Source organism: Ranitomeya imitator, chromosome 6, assembly GCF_032444005.1.
Source record: "Ranitomeya imitator isolate aRanImi1 chromosome 6, aRanImi1.pri, whole genome shotgun sequence".
Lineage (NCBI taxonomy): Eukaryota > Metazoa > Chordata > Amphibia > Anura > Dendrobatidae > Ranitomeya > Ranitomeya imitator.
Window position 1 is genome coordinate 509900424 of NC_091287.1, and position 22522 is coordinate 509922945.

Here is a 22522-nt window from a genome sequence, read left to right on the forward strand (position 1 = left end):
TAACGAAGCCTTGTCACATGACTTAGGATAAAAGCCAAACCAGAATCTCAATTTGCAGACACTGTTTCGAGGTACTGCCCCTCGTCAGTGCAAAGTGGAGATCTGGTTTGGCTGATTGAGAGGTGTCTGACCGGGATCCAAGAAGTATCGTTTCTCCTTGCGGAGATGCCCCAGACACTGAATCACCCATTGTCTTCATGTAGTAAGTTTTGTCCATTTTAGGATTAGATTATTTCCATGACAAGCAAGCTGCTGTTTACTGATTCACAGACTTAATAGACTGACCATCATCTATCTACTAAGGAGAGTTACTCAAGTTATTAAGAAATCTTGGCAATATTCCGGTACATCAGTCGTCACATTTGTCTTACATGGTGACGGAAGCTGGGCAAGGCAGGGACTGGACCATCACACACCTTTGTAGCGCCTGTTGCCCAAGAATGTATAACCTGGCTGGTATGTACCGGCTCAGATCAAGATTATCACACCAACGTGAAGTGTAAATTCCTGAGAAGTGTTTTATTACTGCATATATTGTGTGCATGAGCATTTTTCTTACCCCCCCATCGTATAACCAGAGGTGGGCCTCTTTGCAGCTATAACATCTGCTGTCTTGGTAATCCTTTCTACAAGAGTTTGGAAGGGTCTGTTGGAATTTTTGCCCATTCATCCAGAAGAACGCTCGTGAGGTCAGACTGATGAACGAGAGGACCGGGCTCATATTAAGCTACTGGTAACATCAATGGGATAGAGGATAAAGTCTCGAACTAGGAGTCTGACCGCTAGAACTCCCAGCGATCCCAAGAATGGGAATCTGAAGAGTCTCATATAAAGGAGTTGAAGTTGAGCATGCGCACCACGAGATAGTCCAAGCTGTATTCTCCAGCAGCCCCGTGGAGAATGAATGCAGCGGAGGAGCAGATGCTATACCTTCATTCCATTCCAGAGTTCTTGGGAACACTGGAGATCTACAGTCAGACCCTCAGAAATCAAAATTGATTGGGGATAATTATTGACTTGGTAAAGGCCCTTTAAGGTCTATTCTGGAAAAAGACGCACAGCTTTCAATCAGAAATGTGTCTCTCTCGTGTCATGGTGTGGTGTGTGCAATGGTAATCATTGTGATGTCCCAAACTGAGAAACGTTGCTGTTGTAGCTAGTGATGAGCGCATGTGCTCAGATAGGGTGTTATCCGTGCATGCTCGTGTGCTAACCGAGTGACTTTGGCTTGCTCGACACACATGCTCGAGTCCCTGCGGCTGCATGTCTCACAGCTTTTAGGCAATCACTGCCGCGAGGCATGCAATCACGGGGACTCGAACATATTTCTTCAAGCACCCTGAAGACACTCCGCACGCGAGCTTGGTCCGAGAACACCTTATCTCGGAACGTTCGCTCATCACGGCTTATAGCCTCTACAGCTGACGAGAGGCTTCAGATGGCAGAATGGTTCATACACGAGTCAATGACATCTCAGTGCCATCCCCCAGTTACAGGGAACCAAGTCAGTGGGAAATACTAAATCTTATTTCTTTTAAAGGAAAAATTCTACCATAAAACAAAGCTGCATGAGCGTGTCTAAACTCCAGGTAGGTGGTCTGCTACAATCTGTCTGATTAAGAGGGGATACACAGATACAAAAGAGTGGATGGTTCCATTGTAAAATGTGCAATTAGACGCCCCTATAAACAAGGGACAATCGAATAATTGGTGTGTAATGCAATCGTTCCTTCTCAATTATCGGCCTATGTAACGATGCCAGCAATCACCCGAATAACAGGAGCGACTGGATGGTTAATGACCTTTGTGCTTGCATAAATGGAGAATGTGCCGCCGACATCACGAATGCTGTATCGGGACAGAACGCCCCCATTAGTTTGTGTCCACCTGTACAAATACGCCATTTAATAAGCAGTGATTGACTTGTATATAATTGATCTGTGATGGTAATGTCCCGAAATCTTAAAGGACATTATTTAATAACTAGCAAACCATCCAATAATATGTGAATAAATCCAGACATTTTACAAGTCCGGCAGGAGCCCTGCACCATCTCGCCCTCACCGGTATTATACCACCCGTTATATTCTTAGACAGTAACTGCGTCGTTTTTGTTTCCTTTAATCATAAATCAATAAAAACAGAGAAGAAACTATCACATCTTATTAGAGAAAAATGCCTCTCTCCCACTATAATCACTGACTCTTCCACTATTTACTCAAAAATCTGTATACAGGTCCGTCTGTAATGAGGGATCAAATCCCACCTTCTGCCTCTGCGGAGGGGAGAGGATGCAGCAGAAAGGCATAAAAAGGTGAAACTACTGACATTTCAAGTGCAAAACTGCAGGATACGACTGATGTAACGGCCAGAAATGAGTTATTCTTCATATATATGCACATCAGCTCCTGGAGAAATTTACATTGGAACCTTTGAGTTAAGCAGATGGAGGATAGCGCTTTATGATGATGAATAAATGCATCAGGAAGATAAGAATGGTGCGGTTACCGGGTACATAGAGCGACGGGTGCCATGAATTTCAGATGTTCGGTGCTCCGTGTAGCTGGAGAGGCTTCTAATGAGACCGCGTCAGACTGCAGCTAATTCACTTGTGACAGTAAGTACTGGAATACCTAATACAACCAGTATATACTCGTTATGGATGACACCTAAAACGAATTGCCGTCTGAAGGGCATGCAAATAAGAGAAAGTTTGTATCAACGTTTACATCATCACATTGGAGAACGGCCTCCATAATTAGGCCGATTGCCTTAGGTAGAAAGGTCCCAGCAGATTTTGCAGTGAAATATTACACTTAATACGTTTGTGAAATGAATGAAACAATTAAAAACAAAGTCAATCACAGACAACTGCGCATTTTTTTTTTAGAGCTCCAGAGGCAGCTGGGTGGCATCTCCCTGGTTGACCTATTGAGGAGATTCCCAGAGATCAGCCATTATATGTGGAGGAATCCTGCAGCACCCCCACAGGAGATACAGAGCATTACACCGTTCACAGGAACATCAGTAGGTCGGCCACGTACTGAGTGAACGGATGTATTGGTTCTTCCAGAACGACAACCCTTTGTGCTGTGGCTAACTGATGAGGCTACTAAGCAGGAGGGTAGGGCCATGGGACATGAACCACGCGGCGTCTCCACTAAGGATTGTCACTAATCTATCTGATTTGTAAGACACGTCCTAGATTGGCGGGGACAGGTGCCAACGTGCAGACAGTGGGAGTCTAGCCAAACCATCTGAGAACACTACCATAGGAAAGGAGAGTGCGCACGTACCACCCATGGGTAATTTGGTAGGAGGCCTAGATTACAACATTGCCACTTCATGTCTTTGTTGGAGGGTCTTGCCTTTTATACCAGAGAGGGTAGAATCAGTGGTGTTTGTCAGCAACAAAAAAAAAAATACCGTATTTTCTGGTGTATAAGACGACTGGGCGTATAAGACGACCCCCAACTTTTCCATATAAAATATGGAATTTGGGATATACCCGCCGTATAAGACGGGGGTTGTCTTATACGCCCACCGCGTGTGCGGTGTGTATGGTTCCCAGGGTATGGAGGAGAGGAGACTCTCCTTCAGGCCCTGGGATCCATATTCATGTAAAAAATAAAGAATAAAAATAAAAAATATGGATATACTCATCCTCTGACGACCCCCAGCTCCTAGCGGTGCAAGCGTCTGCCTTCGTTCCTAAGAATACATTGAGCGTAGGACCTGTGATGACGTCGCGGTTCCGTGACCGGCTGTGTGACCGCAACGTCATTGCAGGTCCTACGCTCAATGCATTCTTAGGAACGGAGGCTGCCGCTTGCAATGCTGAGAGCCAGGGGCCGTCAGAGGATGAGTATATCCATATTTTTTATTTTTATTCTTTATTTTTTACATGAATATGGATCACAGGGCCTGAAGGAGAGTCTCTTCTCCTCCAGACCCTAAGAACCATCCAGGATCGCTCCCTGCACACACCGTACCCGGTGTATAAGACGACCCCGGACTTTTGGGACCATTTTTAGGGGTTAAAAAGTCATCTTATACGCCGGAAAATACGGTACATGTTTTCATATCAACTAAAATAGGAGAGATGTAGACTGACTTAATGAATGGGGATGATCAAATAGCTTCAGCGCTTACTGAATAGCTGCATCGGGTACCCGGAGCGCTCCCAATAATCAGCTGTGTCCGGCGCCTAAGCTGCATGTGTCGTGGCTGTGTGACAGTCACTACACATGCATGGACAGCCTGTTTGTGGCTATTCAGATAAGGAGTTATCCGAAGCTATTCGCCTATCCCAAGTACCCAAGTAATAAACTCTTTAAGGCCATGTTCACACAGTGCGTTTTTTTCTGCGGAACCGCAGCGTTTTTGCCGCTGCGGTTCCGCAGCTGTTTTCCATGCAGGGTACAGTGTACTGTACCCTATGGAAAACAGGAACCACTGTGCACATGATGCGGGAATCGGGAAAAAAAGCCGCGCTGAATAGCCGCGGTAAAAAAGAAGTACCATGTCACTTCTTTTTTCGGAGCCGCAGCGGTTCTGCACCCATAGACCTCCATTGTGAGGTCAAACCCGCAGTAAAACCCGCAGATGAAAAAAATATCTGCGGGTTTTACTGCGGTTTGTGGTGCCGAACCGCTGCAGCAGGAAGTGCGGGGAAGCGGGGGAAGTGCGTGGGCGGAGTGTGGCTGCCCCCCCGTGCTCCGATCCCGCCCCCCCGTGCTCCAATCCCACCGCCCCGTGCTCCGATGCCCCCCCCAGTGCTCCGATGCCCCCCCCGTGCCCTAATCTCCCCCCCTTATACTTACCCGGCGTCCCGGTGTCCGTCCGGCCGTCTTCTCCCTGGGCGCCGCCATCTTGCAAAATGGCGGGCGCATACGCAGTGCGCCCGCCGAATCTGCCGGCCGGCAGATTCGTTCCAAAGTGCATTTTGATCACTGAGATATAACCTATCTCAGTGATCAAAATAAAAAAAAAATAGTAAATGACCCCCCCCTTTGTCACCCCCATAGGTAGGGACAATAAAAAAAAAATTAAGAATTTTTTTTTTTTTTTTCCACTAAGGTTAGAATAGGGTTAGGGGTAGGGTTAGGGGAAGGGTTAGGGGTAGCGTTAGGGGTAGCGTTAGGGGTAGCGTTAGGGGTAGCGTTAGGGGTAGCGTTAGGGGTAGCGTTAGGGGTAGCGTTAGGGGTAGCGTTAGGGGTAGCGTTAGGGGTAGCGTTAGGGGTAGCGTTAGGGGTAGCGTTAGGGGTAGCGTTAGGGGTAGCGTTAGGGGTAGCGTTAGGGGTAGCGTTAGGGGTAGCGTTAGGGGTAGCGTTAGGGGTAGCGTTAGGGGTAGCGTTAGGGGTAGCGTTAGGGGTAGCGTTAGGGGTAGCGTTAGGGGTAGCGTTAGGGGTAGCGTTAGGGGTAGCGTTAGGGGTAGCGTTAGGGGTAGCGTTAGGGGTAGCGTTAGGGGTAGCGTTAGGGGTAGCGTTAGGGGTAGCGTTAGGGGTAGCGTTAGGGGTAGCGTTAGGGGTAGCGTTAGGGGTAGCGTTAGGGGTAGCGTTAGGGGTAGCGTTAGGGGTAGCGTTAGGGGTAGCGTTAGGGGTAGCGTTAGGGGTAGCGTTAGGGGTAGCGTTAGGGGTAGCGTTAGGGGTAGGGTTAGGGGTAGGGTTAGGGGTAGGGTTAGGGGTAGGGTTAGGGGTAGGGTTAGGGGTAGGGTTTGGGGTAGGGTTTGGGGTAGGGTTAGGGTATTTTCAGCCATTTTAACTGCATAGAAAACTGCATAAAAAAAAGGATCAAAAAAAGGATCAAAAAAGGACAAAAAAAAAAACCTGCGTTTTCTGCCAAGAGCTGCAGTTTTTTAAAAAACAGTCCTGAAAAAAAAAGGATGGAAATCAGGAACGTGTGAACATACCCTAAGACGCTGGTAAAAGGAAAAGTAGCCAATTTTATTCTAAACATAATGTAACCACCTTACACCGAGTCGGGAAAGTGTAAGACGCAATATAATATATATTACAGGATTGTGGTCAGTAGAAGCCGGAGTCCTGAGCCGCCCAGTTTGGTGCCTGAAATAGAAAAATAAAAAAAGATGAAACATTTGCTGGAAGAGCATCCCCAATCCATCTTTGACGTCAGCCTGGGCGTAATGCCCTGACTGCCCGACGGCCTGGGCGTAATGCCCTGACTGCCCGACGGCCTGGGCGTAATGCCCTGACTGCCCGGGCGTAATGCCCTGACCGCCCGACGGCCTGGGCGTAATGCCCTGACTGCCCGACGGCCTGGGTGTAATACCCTGACTTCCCAACGGCCTGGGCGTAATGCCCTGACTGCCCGACGGCCTGGGCGTAATGCCCTGACTGCCCGACGGCCTGGGCGTAATGCCCTGACTGCCCGGGCGTAATGCCCTGACCGCCCGACGGCCTGGGCGTAATACCCTGACTTCCCGACGGCCTGGGCGTAATGCCCTGACTGCCCGACGGTCTGGGCGTAATGCCCTGACCGCCCCACAGCCTGGGTGTATTGCCCTGACCGCCCCACAGCCTGGGCGTAATGCCCTGACCGCCCAACAGCCTGGGCGTAATGCCCTGACTGCCCAACAGGCTGGGAGTAATGCCCTGACCGACCGACAGCCTGGGCGTATGATCTGACCAACAGCCTTTCTGTGGCTGGAATAACCCTTTAACAGGACCATTTTGATAATATAGAAATCGGTCCCGTTTAATAATATTTACAGCTGTCCCTCATACTGTGCCACAGAGCTGCAGTGCCGGACAGGGTCCTTAATGCGACGCTCATTCTTCTTACCTCGGTTCTGGTGTTCTGGTTCATCTTCTTCTCTATATTCATGGCTAGCATTTGACTGCGGAAGGCCAGACTCTTCGTCTTCTCGATGACTTGCTGGTAGGGCGATACGGCATTGTTTCCCATCACAACATGACCCTACAATTAAAGCAAGAAGCACATTATGCAGCGACCAGCCGTATTTATGAGCCGTCTAAGAACAGGCTGTTCGGGCCAATTGTAAATCAAAGGACGGTGTGCGGAGACGGGCGATGCAAGGTGCGAAGCTTCACAAGAAGTAGTATATGGCTGCATAAGAGTGGGAGACATGACGCTATGGGTTTAAAATAGAAGATCTGAACTACCACTATGTCTAAAATAATGAATTGCACGACTGAGAGGAAAAGCTGAAAGTTAAAAGGATGATATCCCCCTCCCCACCTGCGTCAAGGCAGGATTTGGCATGGTCAGGCTGTCCTGTGACGTAACGGGAAGTGTAAATCAGCAGACGTGCTCCCTCAAAATCAATGTCAAAAGGGTACTCCCTCTATAGAGGCGAGAAAGACCGCAATGATCCACCAATGAGAGGTTTGCACCGTGCACGTCTCATCACGATTAGTACAAGGACAGCAGAACTTAGTGTTGTCCTGATAATGGCGGATGTCCAGGGAGCAATGCAGACATAGTGCACAATAGAGATCCCTGGATATAACGTGTCTACAGGGGCTGTATAAAGACGTGTGCGTATACAGCGGTCTGCAGCCCCCGGCTAACATCTAAGCTCCAATAGTGAGCGGACATGTTGTGTATTACATACAATACATTAACACTAGGACTACCGGACTGGTCACCCCTCCTAGAACTACCGAATGGAGTCATTTTGACTCCTGGCTTGTTTTCGTTTATTTTTAGAGTTTCTTGCTCCTAGTATTGTTGTAACTTTAATTTATAGAATGCAAAATAGCAAGAATATCGTCAGGCTTTAGCGCAGTTCTTCTAGCCATATTAGCAATTAGCAAAACTGCAGGCCGTATTCTACAGACATTATGTCGTCCACTCGAGAGTTCACTGACGGACGTCCGGTATATGTCCTGTGTATGTCAAGTATATTTGCAAAAATGCTAATTATTCTAAGTCTAAGCCAATAATTCTTAACATACAAGTAAATGAATACAAAGAAATAATAACATTCAGCGACAAAGACTAGCAAGATATAGTAGGGAGTCAAAATTACTCCTTTTGGTAAGTAAAAGGTAAATTTTGAAAAAATTGGGTGTGTTCACACTGATGTTTTTTTAGCAGAAACTTTCCAAATTCTTCTCAAATACTTAAAACGTGGTTTTGATGAGGTCTTAATGAACTGCCGCTTATTCTGCTCATGTATTAATGCAAGTATCCCTTCTTAATTTTTTTGCTGCCCTTCGAATTGGTTTAGAATGATAATGTGGCCCTTGGACCAGAAAAATGTTGTGCACCCTTGGTCAACACCATACAAGTGAATGGAGCAACCAGGACATATGAAAACACTCTGCCCATTCATAAAGGGGACTTTGCTCTGAGGATCAGTGGAGTACAGAAGATCAGACTCCAGTGATTATACATATCTGTAAGTGGTGAAACCATTTTACCAATATTAGGAAATGACAGGAGGCACTCGCCATTACTCAGCAAAGCAAAACATAAGATTGCGGTGGCTGTAGAGCAGGCACTGTAACACCCAGCTAGGGTTGAAAAGTAGCTACGGTTTGGGGAGATTTTGTGTTCTATGTTTTCTGCTCTTTAATTCAGAGCAGATCGATGGAGTCCAGGTCCTGAGACCCCTAGCAATCGCTCAAAAGACCTCTCAGAAGTGCACAGTTCAGAACACAGGAGCGTACAATAGAAAGCATACGACGGTAATAATGCTGGTAATGATGGTGCCTGAAGTAGGTCCTATGGTGGATATATGACAGGTCACAGTGCCTGAAGCGGACTGCATGCTTTTACAGCTGGGTCTCCATCATTGGAGAGCATCCCGGTAAAATCTTACCAATTTGGAGTCTATCTTGGCATCCAGTCTGGCATTTCGAATTAAATTGACAATCCACCGCTCCGCCTCTTCTGGGCTCATATTCAGCTTATCGGCCAACATGCTGCAAATGGGAAATGGAAGAGATCATTACAGGAGGTAAAGGTGCTCCGGTCACAGCCTAACGTTCAAGTCTTGCACACTGTGAACCACTTGATTGTAGAAAGCAGTCACGACAGTCGGTACGAGCAGCTCTGAGATCTCAGAAGATCTGGCATCACATCTATTACAGTCAAACATCTAAAGTGCAACCATCTAAGATCCCAGGGCAGCAGCAGAAGGCCAGGACCTTACAGTTATAGGTGTGTGTATGTATATATGAGCACAAGCACCTCATGGAGGGGAAATGATTGGGGCTGTGTTTGCAGCTACAGGACTCCTTTGTATATGAAAGCATTATAGAGTCATATGTGAGGTCATCTATCCAAAACTGGATCATGCAAGAGGACAATGATGCCGCGCACACCAGCTTTGGAGGATTTGGGAATGTTTAGCTTGCAAAAGAGAAGACTGACAGGAGACTTCATCACATCACATCCAAAATTACTGCAGTGTGTACTCTGATGAAGGACCTAGTGGACCGAAATGTCACACCTGTACTGTTATACTTGGATTAAAGTCTACTTTTCACATCTGCAACCTGAGTGTCAAGTTCATCTTTAATACTATAAGGTTTGCGACCCTTCTTGTGCACCTTTCTCTAGGAGTGCCGTTATTTTCTTTCACTATAAGGTTTGGGACCCTACTTGTGCACCTTTCTCTAGGAGTGCCGTTATTTTCTTTCACTATAAGGTTTGGGACCCTACTTGTGCACCTTTCTCTAGGAGTGCCGTTATTTTCTTTCACTATAAGGTTTGGGACCCTACTTGTGCACCTTTCTCTAGGAGTGCCGTTATTTTCTTTCACTATAAGGTTTGGGACCCTACTTGTGCACCTTTCTCTAGGAGTGCCGTTATTTTCTTTCACTATAAGGTTTGGGACCCTACTTGTGCACCTTTCTCTAGGAGTGCCGTTATTTTCTTTCACTATAAGGTTTGGGACCCTACTTGTGCACCTTTCTCTAGGAGTGCCGTTATTTTCTTTCACTTTGTACAGACAATAAAGACATTTCAGAATAACACATAACTCAGATACTATGAGTAGTGAGGACTCTGCTACTCTGAAGCTGACAATCTATGGAGGAAATAGGGCGACACAAATGATGGATGGTAACAATTGCTTGTACAGTCATCAATGTAATAACCTGGTCATGAACGGGTCACCGACCAGTCCTAAAATATTATTCACAGAGATGGAATATTCTATATCAAGTACAGTTGGTGCAAATCTATTCACGTGACCCGGTCATGCGGCCACGTCCATGATATGTATCTGATGGACGGGAGTCAGGAGAATCCCCTACTTGCCGGCATTGTGGCTCTTCTTTTGATTAGCCGGCTTGATGCATTGTCATGGCTCCAGTTATTGACCATAGGACACAGACGTAGCTGATGGACAGGGTCCAATAAATCGATTTGCACCCACTCTATTATTAAGCAGTTCTGTGCCCAAAGACTGTATGGTCAGAAGGATGGGATTGCTGAATGAATGGAAACTTGCTATACTGGAGAATTTGCCACTTGGTTGTACCTTAATGAAAGTCTAGGCTGGGGGTCCTCAGATCCTAATAAGATGACATGTGCCCCTTCCCATCTACTATTTTCATCAATTATCACCTGTAAAGTCAGAGCTGTTAATCCCGTTAGAGGGGTGGGACATAAAGAAGCTGAGCCCTCAACGAACGCCAACCGAATTGCATTAACGGCAATATCAGGCTTGGCAGGAAATCCAAAGGCCGGACCCCCGTCAACCAAAGTAGCAGCAAATCCGAGCAATACGCTGTCTCTTTAGAACAGTGTTCCCCAACTCCGGTCCTCAAGAGCCACCAACAGGTCATGTTTTCAGGATTTCCTTAGTATTGCACAGGTGATAACTGCATCACCTGCACAGGCAATAATTCCATCACCTGGGCAATACTAAGGAAATCCTGAAAACATGACCAGTTGGTGGCTCTTGAGGACCGGAGTTGGGGAACACGGCTTTAGAACATACACGTACCCCTTTATTTATAGGTTCATAAAAGGACAACTGACAATAAGGAAGTTATTGATTCTAGGGGAAAACTAGGAGAAGTTTTCTCTGGCTGTGTTGTAACCGGCCAGGCATCTCAGGGTTAACCCCCTCACCCAGCGCTACCATCGGCCTCTTTTTGACCGTTTATTGCCATCGAATGTTGCATTCAGCTCCCGATTCTCCAAATTCTGTCCAGACTTGTGAGATAATAGGTCTAGAGAAGTGTTTCTTATTAAGTCAATTAGCAAGATGGTAGCGGCAGCTGGATGTCGGCTTTGATGTTCTTTGTCACGACACTTGTTCCCAAAACATCACAAGACGTTCCCCCTCCTCACTAAACCAACATCCATCCCATACCAGTGGGGGTCCCGTTCCTTAATTATTACAGGAGCGTCATAGGACCTAAAAATACACCCGGGTTACACACACAAGCATTTCCTGACAGCTAATACAAGGGCAACTCCCGACCTTGTGCAACTGTTTAATTAGCCGTGGACACGAATATGCAAACGAGGGAGCGAGCGAGCAGTCACCGAGCGAGTGACCAGTCACTGCTTCCTGCACAAACAGTGAGTAAGTCCCGGCCGGAGCAGACAATGCACTCTCACGCCAGACATGTGAGTACATAAACCATAAAGCGGCCCTGACTCAGGGGCTTCAGCCTCGGATCGGGTTTCCTAAATTCTCCTTTTCCTTGTTTCACTCACATGAATATGATCTCATGACCGGCAGACAGAAAACACTGGAGCAAAGGCTCTGTGGTGCAAGGGTTAATAAACGGGACGGAGGGCGGGGGGTGGTAGAAACTACTTAAAGGGAAAGTAGAGAGTCTGGAGAAGAATCACTGGACAGTAGTGATAGGAGAGGGCCTAGTGTTTACACAGGCTGTGGATGTTGGTCGCTCACGCAACTAATATTATCTATGATATTTTTTTCTAATCTATAAAAAAAAAAAAAAAAGGACAAACTGCAAAGATAAAAAAGGCAACTTTTTTTTTTTTTTTTTTTTAAATTAAATATAACATTAAAGGGGTGCTCACAATTTGGAAAACCTCAGTCCAACAGATGTAGTTAAAAAAAGGAAAAAAAACAAACAAACAAACAAAAAAACCTTCTTTACTCACCTTCCCCGGGTCCCACGTAGAGTCTCTTGTGCTGCTTTTAGCATCTGTTGCGCTGTCACGTCGACAGCCAATCAGTGAGCTGCAGCGCTGTGCATGTGACATCGGCGCTCCAGACGCTGGGAGCAGTGGCAGAGACTTAGTGCCGGCTCAGGACAGGGCGAGTAGAGTTGTGGTTTTGTTTTTTTATAAAAAGCGTGCAGTTCAAGCTAAAAGCTTTTTAAAACAGCATCCCTTTAAATGTTAATTAAGAGGAACAGTCACCTCTCTGGATAATTGCATTTCCCATATATATTCTCATGTATGGAGGTCGTCCTGTTTCCCCCCCCCCCCCCCCCCTTACTCCTAATTGACACTGGGCGTTACCAGTTAATGCGGTGTCCTTACACAATCTAGTATGGTAAAAAACAAACGGACACTGACTGTTCTGGACACCCCCCTTCAAGGATAGTACCGCCTATTTGTCACTTTATGCAGAGAATGTGGATTCCAGCTCCTCAGTCTTGCAGTATAATCCTCCTACAGGTGCACGGGCACACGAGCTTCTCAGACGATGAAAAGTTATCCGGCACTCCGAGAGTGGACTAAATTCTTCACATTCATTCTAAGAACATAAGTATAGACCGGACAGCTGATTCAGCAAAACTAAGGCGTTTCGCCCAGGTGGTCTTTAATCAGGGTTCACGATTCATCCACTCACGGACTCCCGGATATCTATTCACCGCTATTTGTCAATTTAGTGGTACACTTCCAGGAGAAAGAACGTAGGGACGACTGTACGAAACTTGATTTAATAGAATAAAAAATCCTATCCACAAGTTATTTCATGTTAAACATACAAGGAGAGCCGCCCGAACCTTCTAAAGGAGAGCCGCCCCAACCTTCTAAAGGAGAGCCGCCCGATCCTTCTAAAGGAGAGCCGCCCGAACCTTCTAAAGGAGGGCCGCCCCAACCTTCTAAAGGAGAGCCGCCCCAACCTTCTAAAGGAGAGCCGCCCCAACCTTCTAAAGGAGAGCCGCCCCAACCTTCTAAAGGAGAGCCGCCCCAACCTTCTAAAGGAGAGCCGCCCCAACCTTCTAAAGGAGAGCCGCCCCAACCTTCTAAAGGAGAGCCGCCCGAACCTTCTAAAGGAGAGCCGCCCGAACCTTCTAAAGGAGAGCCGCCCGAACCTTCTAAAGGAGAGCCGCCCGAACCTTCTAAAGGAGAGCCGCCCGAACCTTCTAAAGGAGAGCCGCCCGAACCATCTAAAGGAGAGCCGCCCGAACCTTCTAAAGGAGAGCCGCCCCAACCTTCTAAAGGAGAGCCGCCCCAACCTTCTAAAGGAGAGCCGCCCCAACCTTCTAAAGGAGAGCCGCCCGAACCTTCTAAAGGAGAGCCGCCCCAACCTTCTAAAGGAGAGCCGCCCGAACCTTCTAAAGGAGAGCCGCCCGAACCTTCTAAAGGAGAGCCGCCCGAACCATCTAAAGGAGAGCCGCCCGAACCTTCTAAAGGAGAGCCGCCCGAACCTTCTAAAGGAGAGCCGCCCGAACCTTCTAAAGGAGAGCCGCCCGAACCTTCTAAAGGAGAGCCGCCCGAACCTTCTAAAGGAGAGCCGCCCGAACCTCCTATAGGAGAGCCGCCCGAACCTCCTAAAGGAGAGCCGCCCGAACCTCCTAAAGGAGAGCCGCCCGAACCTCCTAAAGGAGAGCCGCCCGAACCTTCTAAAAGGAGAGCCGCCCCAACCTCCTAAAGGAGAGCCGCCCCAACCTCCTAAAGGAGAGCCGCCCAAACCTCCTAAAGGAGAGCCGCTCAAACCTCCTAAAGGAGAGCCGCCCGAGCCTCCTAAAGGAGAGCCGCCCGAACCTCCTAAAGGAGAGCCGCCCGAACCTTCTAAAAGGAGAGCCGCCCGAACCTTCTAAGGAGAGTCGCCAATCCTTCTAAGGAGAGCCGCCCGAACCTTCTAAGGACAACCGCCAATCCTAAGGAGAACCGCCAATCATCCTAAGGAGAAGCGCCAATCCTTTTCCTCTGCTGAGGTTTCAGACCTGACAACTAGCAGAATCACGGCAGCAATGTACAGGTGTCAGGGTTCTGCTATTAGATTGTCCACCAGGAGGCCGTTGTGGGTAACAAGAGCCACTGAACCTTCTAAAGAAAGCCGAGTCGCTGAACCTTCTAAAGAGTCACACCGCCGAGCCTTCTAAAGAGAGCAGTGCCGCCGAACATTCTAAAGAGAGCTCCACCGCCGGGGGGGCGTGACCGGATGTGGAGCTGAGCGGACGTGCGAGGCTCGAGCTCCCTAACCACCAGCTATCATAAGCGGCCCAAAGCACAGTGAGGTGACCGGAGGAGGTCAGATCTGAAGATAAGATAAGCCAGGCGGTGGTGCACTCCAGGAATGAAGCGAGGGAGAAGGAGGGGGCAGGCGCCCAGCAGGGTCCAGGTCTTTGAAGCGATGGGTAGTTGGATCCAAGATGGCGACCGCAACTCTCACCACGCAGCCGCCGGCAGCAGCAGGAGTGATGGCAGTGTGAAGCAAAGGTCAGAGCTGCACAGTGAATCACTCCACCAGCCCCAAACTCCCAGCAAAACTGAAAGATCCCTGAGCACACAGAGCTATTCACCAACGCTGCAGTCCCTGCTTTTCCCCCCTGCTAGGAATGCTGAAGGTTCAGAGCCTGAAGATTTACAGCCACTAAACACAGCCCTGACCGTCTCCTCAGACTCTCCTATTACAGACTCCAATTCTGCCCCTGTCACTGTAGCCACACTCAAATCCCTTCTGGGAGACCTGAAGCAAGCCATTCATACTGATATCACAACGGCTTTCACTGAGCTACATAAAGAAATAACGCAGATTGGCGACAGAACCTCACACATAGAGGGGAAACTGGAGGAATATACTACGGCGCACAACCAACTAGTAGACGCGCATAATGAAGCGGACGAAGAAATCATGGCCCTAAAACTGAAGCTTGCAGACCTAGAAGACCGATCCAGGCGCAATAACCTACGTTTCAGAGGAATCCCTGAGAGTGTGTCAGCGGATACACTAAAGGAGTTTCTAATGGACTTCTTCACAATTCTGGTGCCGTCAGCAGAACAGAGGGACCTGCTGATTGACAGGGCACATCGGATCCCCAAACCAAAGTCTGCTCCCAGCTCCGCACCGCGAGACGTGATAGCCAGGCTGCACTTCTACCATTTCAAGGAGGCAGTGACCAAGTCAGCGTCAGCAAAGCAAGAACTTCCAGAAAGATTCCGGAACATTCTGGTGTTCACCGACTTGTCTGCGACAACCCTGAACAGGAGGCGAGAATTCTCATCCGCAACCAAGATTCTACGGGACAACAGTATTGTCTACAAGTGGGGATATCCAGTAAAGCTCATCGTGACGAAAAACGGAACTTCACACGTCCTTGCGTCTCCCAGAGAGGCCATGACCCTGCTCCAGGAATGGTCCCTGACATCAGTGGATGAAGATACCAGCTCCCCACTAAAGAAAAGACCCCCGACACTGAACAAAGAATGGACCTGATTCTCACGCAAGTACTCTGTTACCATATGTATCCCCTGTGTGCCTATGCCAGGACACCACACTGTTATTTTTTTGCCTGGCTGGCAGGTTGAAGGGGCATGAGAATATTGCTTTCGTTTTTTCTATTCTCTCCCCCCCTTTAATACTGGATAGGAACGACTATCCAGTTGGTTCACATAGAACCGGACTCTGAGTTGTACAAGTTGTACTTGTTCTGGTTGTTGTTAATTACTTTAACCCCTTTGTTTCCCTTATTATTATCCTGTATCTGGTGACTGATTGAATTTTTTTTTCTTTTTTGTAACTGATGGTATTTCAAATATCTAGCATTAATGTGAAAGGCCTAAACAGCCCTTTCAAGAGATCGTTATTATGGAAGGAAGCCCAGGCACTCAAAGCGGACATACTATGTGTCCAAGAAACTCATTTAAATCGTGATGATACCCATAGACTACAACATAAAAATTACCCCCATATCTATGTGTCATATGCGGCGAAAAAGAAGAGAGGGGTAGCGATTGCAATAAAAGACACTGTAGCGTTCCAGCTTGTTGATAGCGTTCTGGATGATGAAGGCAGATATGTAATATTGATATGTAGCATCAATAACAAGGTGTATACAATTGCATCTATATATGCACCCAATACAGGTCAAATCACTTTTATTAAAGACCTCATAACTAAATTATCCAAAATAAAACAAGGATCCCTGCTAATCTGTGGAGATTTTAACCTCGTCCCGATCCCCAACATAGACAAATCTTGGTGCTCAAAGAAAAAGTCCCAATCCCATGCGCTGTCCCAGTGTCTTATATCAGAAGAATTGTATGACACGTGGAGGGTCCTTCATGCTTCTGAAAGGGATTATACATATTACTCCCACCCACACAAAGTATATTCAAGAATAGATCTAATAGTAGTGGATAAATGGCTCCTACAAAATATACAATCAGCAAAAATTGGGAACATAACCTGGTCGGACCACGCTCCTGTAACATGCCAAATTAAAGAGACGTACAATAATTTAACTTATTCTCCGTGGAGAATTAATAACTTCTTAATAGCCTCAGATAATATTAAATCCCAACTTAACGACCTTCTCCAGGAATTTTTTGATATCAATAGTACCCCTGACATATCCCCGACCACAGTGTGGTGCGCCCACAAGGCCTATATAAGAGGGCGGCTAATACAGATAGCAGCGCAACACAAAAAATTGAGAATGCGACAAATAGAAGAGCTCAATAAAAATATAGCAACAATGGAAAACATCCATAAACATAGCCCATCACCCACGGTATATAGGAAACTACAAAAGGCAAGATACGAACTATATCAGCTATTCCAATATAAATATGAGCATAATTTGAGGAGGAATAAAGCTAAATATTATTGGCAGGGGAATAAGGCGAGTAAAATACTTGCCAATAAGATTAAAGCGAGATTAACAAAGCAAAAAATAGCTCACATACAAGATGATCAAAAGAACAAAATATACAACCCTAAAGAAATTGCGAATACTTTCGCAAGATATTACTCCTCACTCTATAATCTCAAGACCGACAACCTTATCCCACAACCCAACGCTGAGCTAATTAATAATTTCCTGAATAGCATATCTTTACCCCAAATCCCAGAGGATAAATTGATGGCAATAAATCAACCTATAAGCCAAAAAGAAATCCAACAAACCATTCAGGCAACAAAAAATAATAAATCCCCAGGACCGGATGGTATAACTAATGAATACTTGAAGTTATTCAACCAAATATTGTCCCCACATCTATTATTAGTCTTCCAAAATATATTTGAAACAGGCAAAATACGAGAAGAAATGTTACAAGCGACTATAGTCCCTCTTCCCAAGCCAGGAAAAACTCCCGATCATCCAAGTAATTTCAGGCCAATATCCCTACTAAATACTGACCTCAAGCTGTACTCCAAAATCTTAGCAAATAGACTCTCCGATGTAATCCCTTCCCTGGTGCACAGAGACCAGGTTGGATTTATCAAATCTAGACAGACATTGGACGGCACCAGACGAATGATTGACCTCATCCATGTGGCGGGGAGCGACCGGACGCCTTCTCTGCTCCTATCCCTGGACGCGGAGAAGGCGTTCGATCGGGTGCATTGGGGATACCTGTTTGAGGTTCTGGCCAGATTCGGATTTACGGGTAATATTGCTAAAGCAATCACTCTGCTATATTCTCACCCATCAGCATCGGTTTCTGTCTCTGGAATGATGTCGGACAGGTTTACTATTACTAACGGGACGAGACAGGGGTGTCCGTTATCACCCCTTATATTCGCTTTGGTGATTGAGCCTCTAGCGCAGAAAATTAGATCACACTCGATGATATCAGGAATTCAGGTGAATAAAACGGAACACAAAATAGGTTTATTTGCTGACGACATCATTCTAGCGTTAACAAACCCGACAGAATCATTACCGGCAGCAATGCAAGTAATCGATTCATATACTAAAATATCATATTATAAGCTGAACGTGTCTAAATGCCAGGTATTAAACCTAACCCCTTTCACAAAACACCCCAAAAGCTTTGAGAATAAGTACCCTTTTAAGTGGGAAAATGACCACATTGAGTATTTGGGTATTCGGCTGACACTCTCGGCAGATAAAATGCTATCACTGAATTATGAGTCTCTAAGGAAGAAAATCCAAACTGACATGTTACGTATGAAGAAACACGAACTATCATGGCTGGGCAGGATTGCATCGGTAAAAATGTTCATTCTCCCACAAATACTGTATTTGTTCCGCAATCTCCCCATCATATTCCCAATGAAAATATTAAAAGAGATTCAAGCAATGATTTTAAAATACATTTGGCAAGAGAGAAAACCCAGAGTCCAAGCGGACACGCTTTACATCCCTATGAGTAAGGGTGGCCTGGGGTGCCCCTCAGTGGTCCGGTACTACAGGGCCGCATTATTCGAACAGTTACGATTCATGTGGAATAATGATGATGATCGGCACTGGATAGCAATTGAAAAACATTTGATGAGAACCTCCAAGGTCTCAGCTTTTTACCATGCAAATCAAACTAAAGTCCCTAATAGAAACCTAAAAATGTCCCCAACAATAGACGCGGCTCTGGAGCTATGGAGTGTGTTGACTAATAAATTAGGCCTTATACAAACCGCATTCCTCAAAGCTCCTATAGAGACACTGGAGCATTGTATCCCGGACCTCAAACTTAAAAATTGGAATTTACCCAAAACCACCTCAATTGGGAACTTGTTTGAGGGGGAGGAATTAATTACTTTTACATCATTGAGAGATAAATACAATGTTCCTCAAAGGGATTTTTACAAATATTTGCAGATCCGGCATTTCCTAACTGAAAGGAAAAAACAGATGCCTGCACCGCCATCTAAACTTTACTCTATGCTGATGAACCCGACATCACAGATTAGAGCGCTGTCCACAAGCTACGACTGTATGTTGGAGAATACTCTGCCCTCTCTAACTACATACCTGCAAAAGTGGGAAAAAGACCTAAACTGCACATTCACACCGGATCAGTGGAGGGCATCCTTCTTAATTATTGGAAGCCAATCTAAATGTACTAACCACATAGAAAACGCCAGGAAATTGTTATATCGGTGGTATTTCACTCCCAGTAGATTGTCCAGGATGTTCTGCAGTTCCCCAGACACGTGCTGGAGGTGTGGAGACCCCTGTGCAGACATGCTACATATATGGTGGAGTTGTGACAGAATTAGACGTCTGTGGGCAGCCATAGATCATCTGATGTTCCAGATTTGTGGTATACCGGTGACTCTTAATGCACAGCAGGCGTTACTCGCTATTGATTTGGACTCGTTTCCCTATGAGTTCCGTACAGTGATTGTACATATTATTGTAGCAACAAGACTCAAAATTGCTAGTTACTGGAAAAACTCCAGGTGCCCCTCACTGCCCGAGGTCGTATCACTGATCAACGAAAATTGCCTATCAGAAAAAATAATCGCTACATCTAATAATAATATAGCTCAATTTCAGAAAAAATGGAACAATTGGTTATCTTTCCGTTTAAATACCGTTCTTAAATGACTTTGCAGATTTGCATATAGAGAATGTGATTGGATAGTTATTGTAATGTCACCATTTCCCCTATCCTCTTCCCTTCCCTAATCCCCATAACGTTGTGTTAATTATTAAGAATTTAATGTCAATAAGATGTAATGCTTGACACAATTTGTAAATAAAAATTTATGTTTAAAAAAAAGAGAGCTCCACCGCCGAACCTTCTAGGGAGAGCCGACGAACCTTCTAGGGAGAGATGCCAAACGTTTTAAGGAAATCCACCGAACCTTCTAAGGAAAACCACTGATCCTTTTCCTCTGCTGAGATTTCAGACCTGACAACTAGCAGGATCACTGCAGCAATGTACAGGTGTCATGGTTCTGCTCTTACATTGCCCACCAGGAGGCTGTTCTAGTGAACAAGTGCATACACGCTACCCCTAGAAGAAAAGATCCTCGGACCCTTTATAGGCACAGCAATTCCCGGAAAGATGAAGTAACAAGTGAATGACAAGCAGCTGTATAATTAAAGTAACGGAGAACAGCCCAGTGCCCCTCGTCACGGGAGGGAACAAGATAAGGCCGCCATTACCACATTATGTCAGGGGGAAAATATAAGAAACAGATGAAGGATTGAGGATTTAATAAACTGGATCTGCTGCTTCTCTACTACGGCCGTATATCACCGGGAAACCTCAAAAAGGCTGCAGCAAATCTGACTAATCGCGATGGTGTAATTAAAGGGCAGGACATCCAGCAGCCAGATGTGGTGGACACCTCCGCGATGCCCGGGACGCTCACATCTGGACGCTGGGTGCACGTGAGCATTAGATATACAGCCGATGGCCAGCGACATGAAAAATCCAACCACCGACTGATTCTTCCATGAGAACTATCCATCACCGGGTGTCCCTCCTCTTCTCCTCAGTCTGAGATTATGGAAGTGGTGGAGGCACAATCGGTTGCTACAATGGCAGGATTCGGACTTAAAGGGGTTGTCCTGTGTTTTTTTTTTCCTGGAGCACAGCTCTTCTCAGCCTCACGGCTTTTCAAAGGAAAAAGCCGAGATCCCAATCTACAATTCGGAGCAATTGCACAACTGTCCCACAAGCTGCGCTCTCCCAGGTCGGGTTTACCTCTGCGGCATCGGAGCTGCGTTGAGTCACTGAAGCTTGGCAGATCATTAGGTCTCACCAGATTCAGAGCAGCGCTTACAAGCTGTATAGAGATCAGCTTGTAAGGGCCCTCCATGCCTACGAGACTACCAAGCACAGACTGCGGCGGTGGCCGGAAGCTAAGGCAATGATCTATACACTACAAAACATTGAAAATCCCTCCATTCTTGAGAACAGAGGGGATTTTTACCAAGTAAATTGCCAATTAGGCTGTTTACAACATCAGTGGGAGTCCAACTGCTGGGACACTAACTAAAAGCCAATCCGCAGAGGTAACTGTGTAAGTGGATCTATTACATTATTATCACCATTATTTGTGGTTTATATCAACTTTCCAGAAAGCTTTGTGGCAGCAAATTCTAGAAATGGGCACTAAACCACCAATTGTTTAATCTCCCCTTATGTTATGTAACTGACTGCAGTTTATGGTCCTTAGTTATCAGCGCTGTCAGACGGGGACGGAGCGGTGAGGCTGCGTGATCTTACCTGATGCTTATACACTGATGAATGCGGCAGAAGGTCTCGAATATAAAAAGGCGGGCGTTTTCGATAAAATCTTCCAGACATGCCACAAGGAAGAAGTCGTTCACCAGCACCTAGGAAAGAGGTAGCTAAAGGTTAGCAAAAAAGCAAATGGAGAAATCTGCCCCACCCCGGCGACAGGCCAGCCCCGCCGGCGACAGGCCAGCCCCACCGGCGACAGGCCAGCCACGCCGGCGACAGGCCAGCCACGCCGGCGACAGGCCAGCCACGCCGGCGACAGGCCAGCCACATGATTCCATGTTGTGGAATTGCAACATTCCTATAAAGAGTGAAACCTTATCCATCCGGGGCTCGGCAGCAGGTCAGGTCGTCCCTGCCACCCACCCTCCTTCCACCGTGCACACATGCAATAGCTTCATGATTAATTATTCTCAGTGGAAGCGGTCAGGAGAATCATCCATCATTATTTTCCAAGTGGAGAATGTCTTCCCCATTCTGGAGGGGTACAAGGATGACATAGAAAAACACGATCAGCTGCGGCTCAAGAAACTGTAGCATGTCAGCTTCTCTATGGGGATTAGGGGTCGGACATGAGTTGCAAGAGCTGAACGTACAAATGAGCAGAGAACGGCTGTGACGTGAAGCCCCCCGGGGCCGAGTTGCTCCCATACGTGGGCTTATGTGAAGGGTTATACAAACAACCTCCACGTTTGTGACTAAGTCCTCGCACAGCTCCGTGTTTCTACCCCGATGACTCACGAGTCGCTGCCATTAATGAGATTGTTACAAGTTCTCCACTTCAATAACTCCCCGGCTAATTACTAGTAGCCGTGTCCTCAGTGTTTCGGAGTTATATTGCCTCGTTACACGTACAGGAGCTCAATGCTTCGCCGGCTGACATCAAAGCCGCGGGGCAGAGCTGAGCAGGACACCTATGTACAAGTGCGGATCCTGCACATGGCCGCCCGGCCTATAAACTAGGGACGTATGTTTCTAATTACAGCCCTGGATTCGTGTGTACGGCATCCTACACATGCTGAGGCCGACAGCATCTGCCCGTCATGGGGTGTATGGGCCAATAATGCTCGGAAACAGCTTGTACGAGATGTTAGGGAACTCTCCTACCTGCAGAACATGGGACCAACCCTACTGGCAGTGTGGATCGCTGGCCACGACGCTTACATGCAGGCACCACGGCCGACGCCAATGACTT

The 22522-nt window shown here is 46.7% G+C and overlaps 1 protein-coding gene across 1 annotated transcript in view; it reads right to left on the minus strand.

Annotated features, from left to right (window-relative positions):
* Window positions 1–5924: 5924 nt before the first annotated feature.
* Window positions 5925–22522, minus strand: part of EIF3E (eukaryotic translation initiation factor 3 subunit E) — a 50486-nt gene continuing 33888 nt past the window's right edge. Inside the window, exons 10-13 of the mRNA XM_069731777.1 lie at window positions 21313–21422; window positions 8810–8912; window positions 6805–6939; window positions 5925–6065 (exon numbers count right to left, since the gene is read on the minus strand). Coding sequence (XP_069587878.1) covers window positions 6027–6065; window positions 6805–6939; window positions 8810–8912; window positions 21313–21422 — 387 coding nt within the window. The 3' untranslated portion in view covers window positions 5925–6026. The remainder of the gene's footprint in view (window positions 6066–6804; window positions 6940–8809; window positions 8913–21312; window positions 21423–22522) is intronic.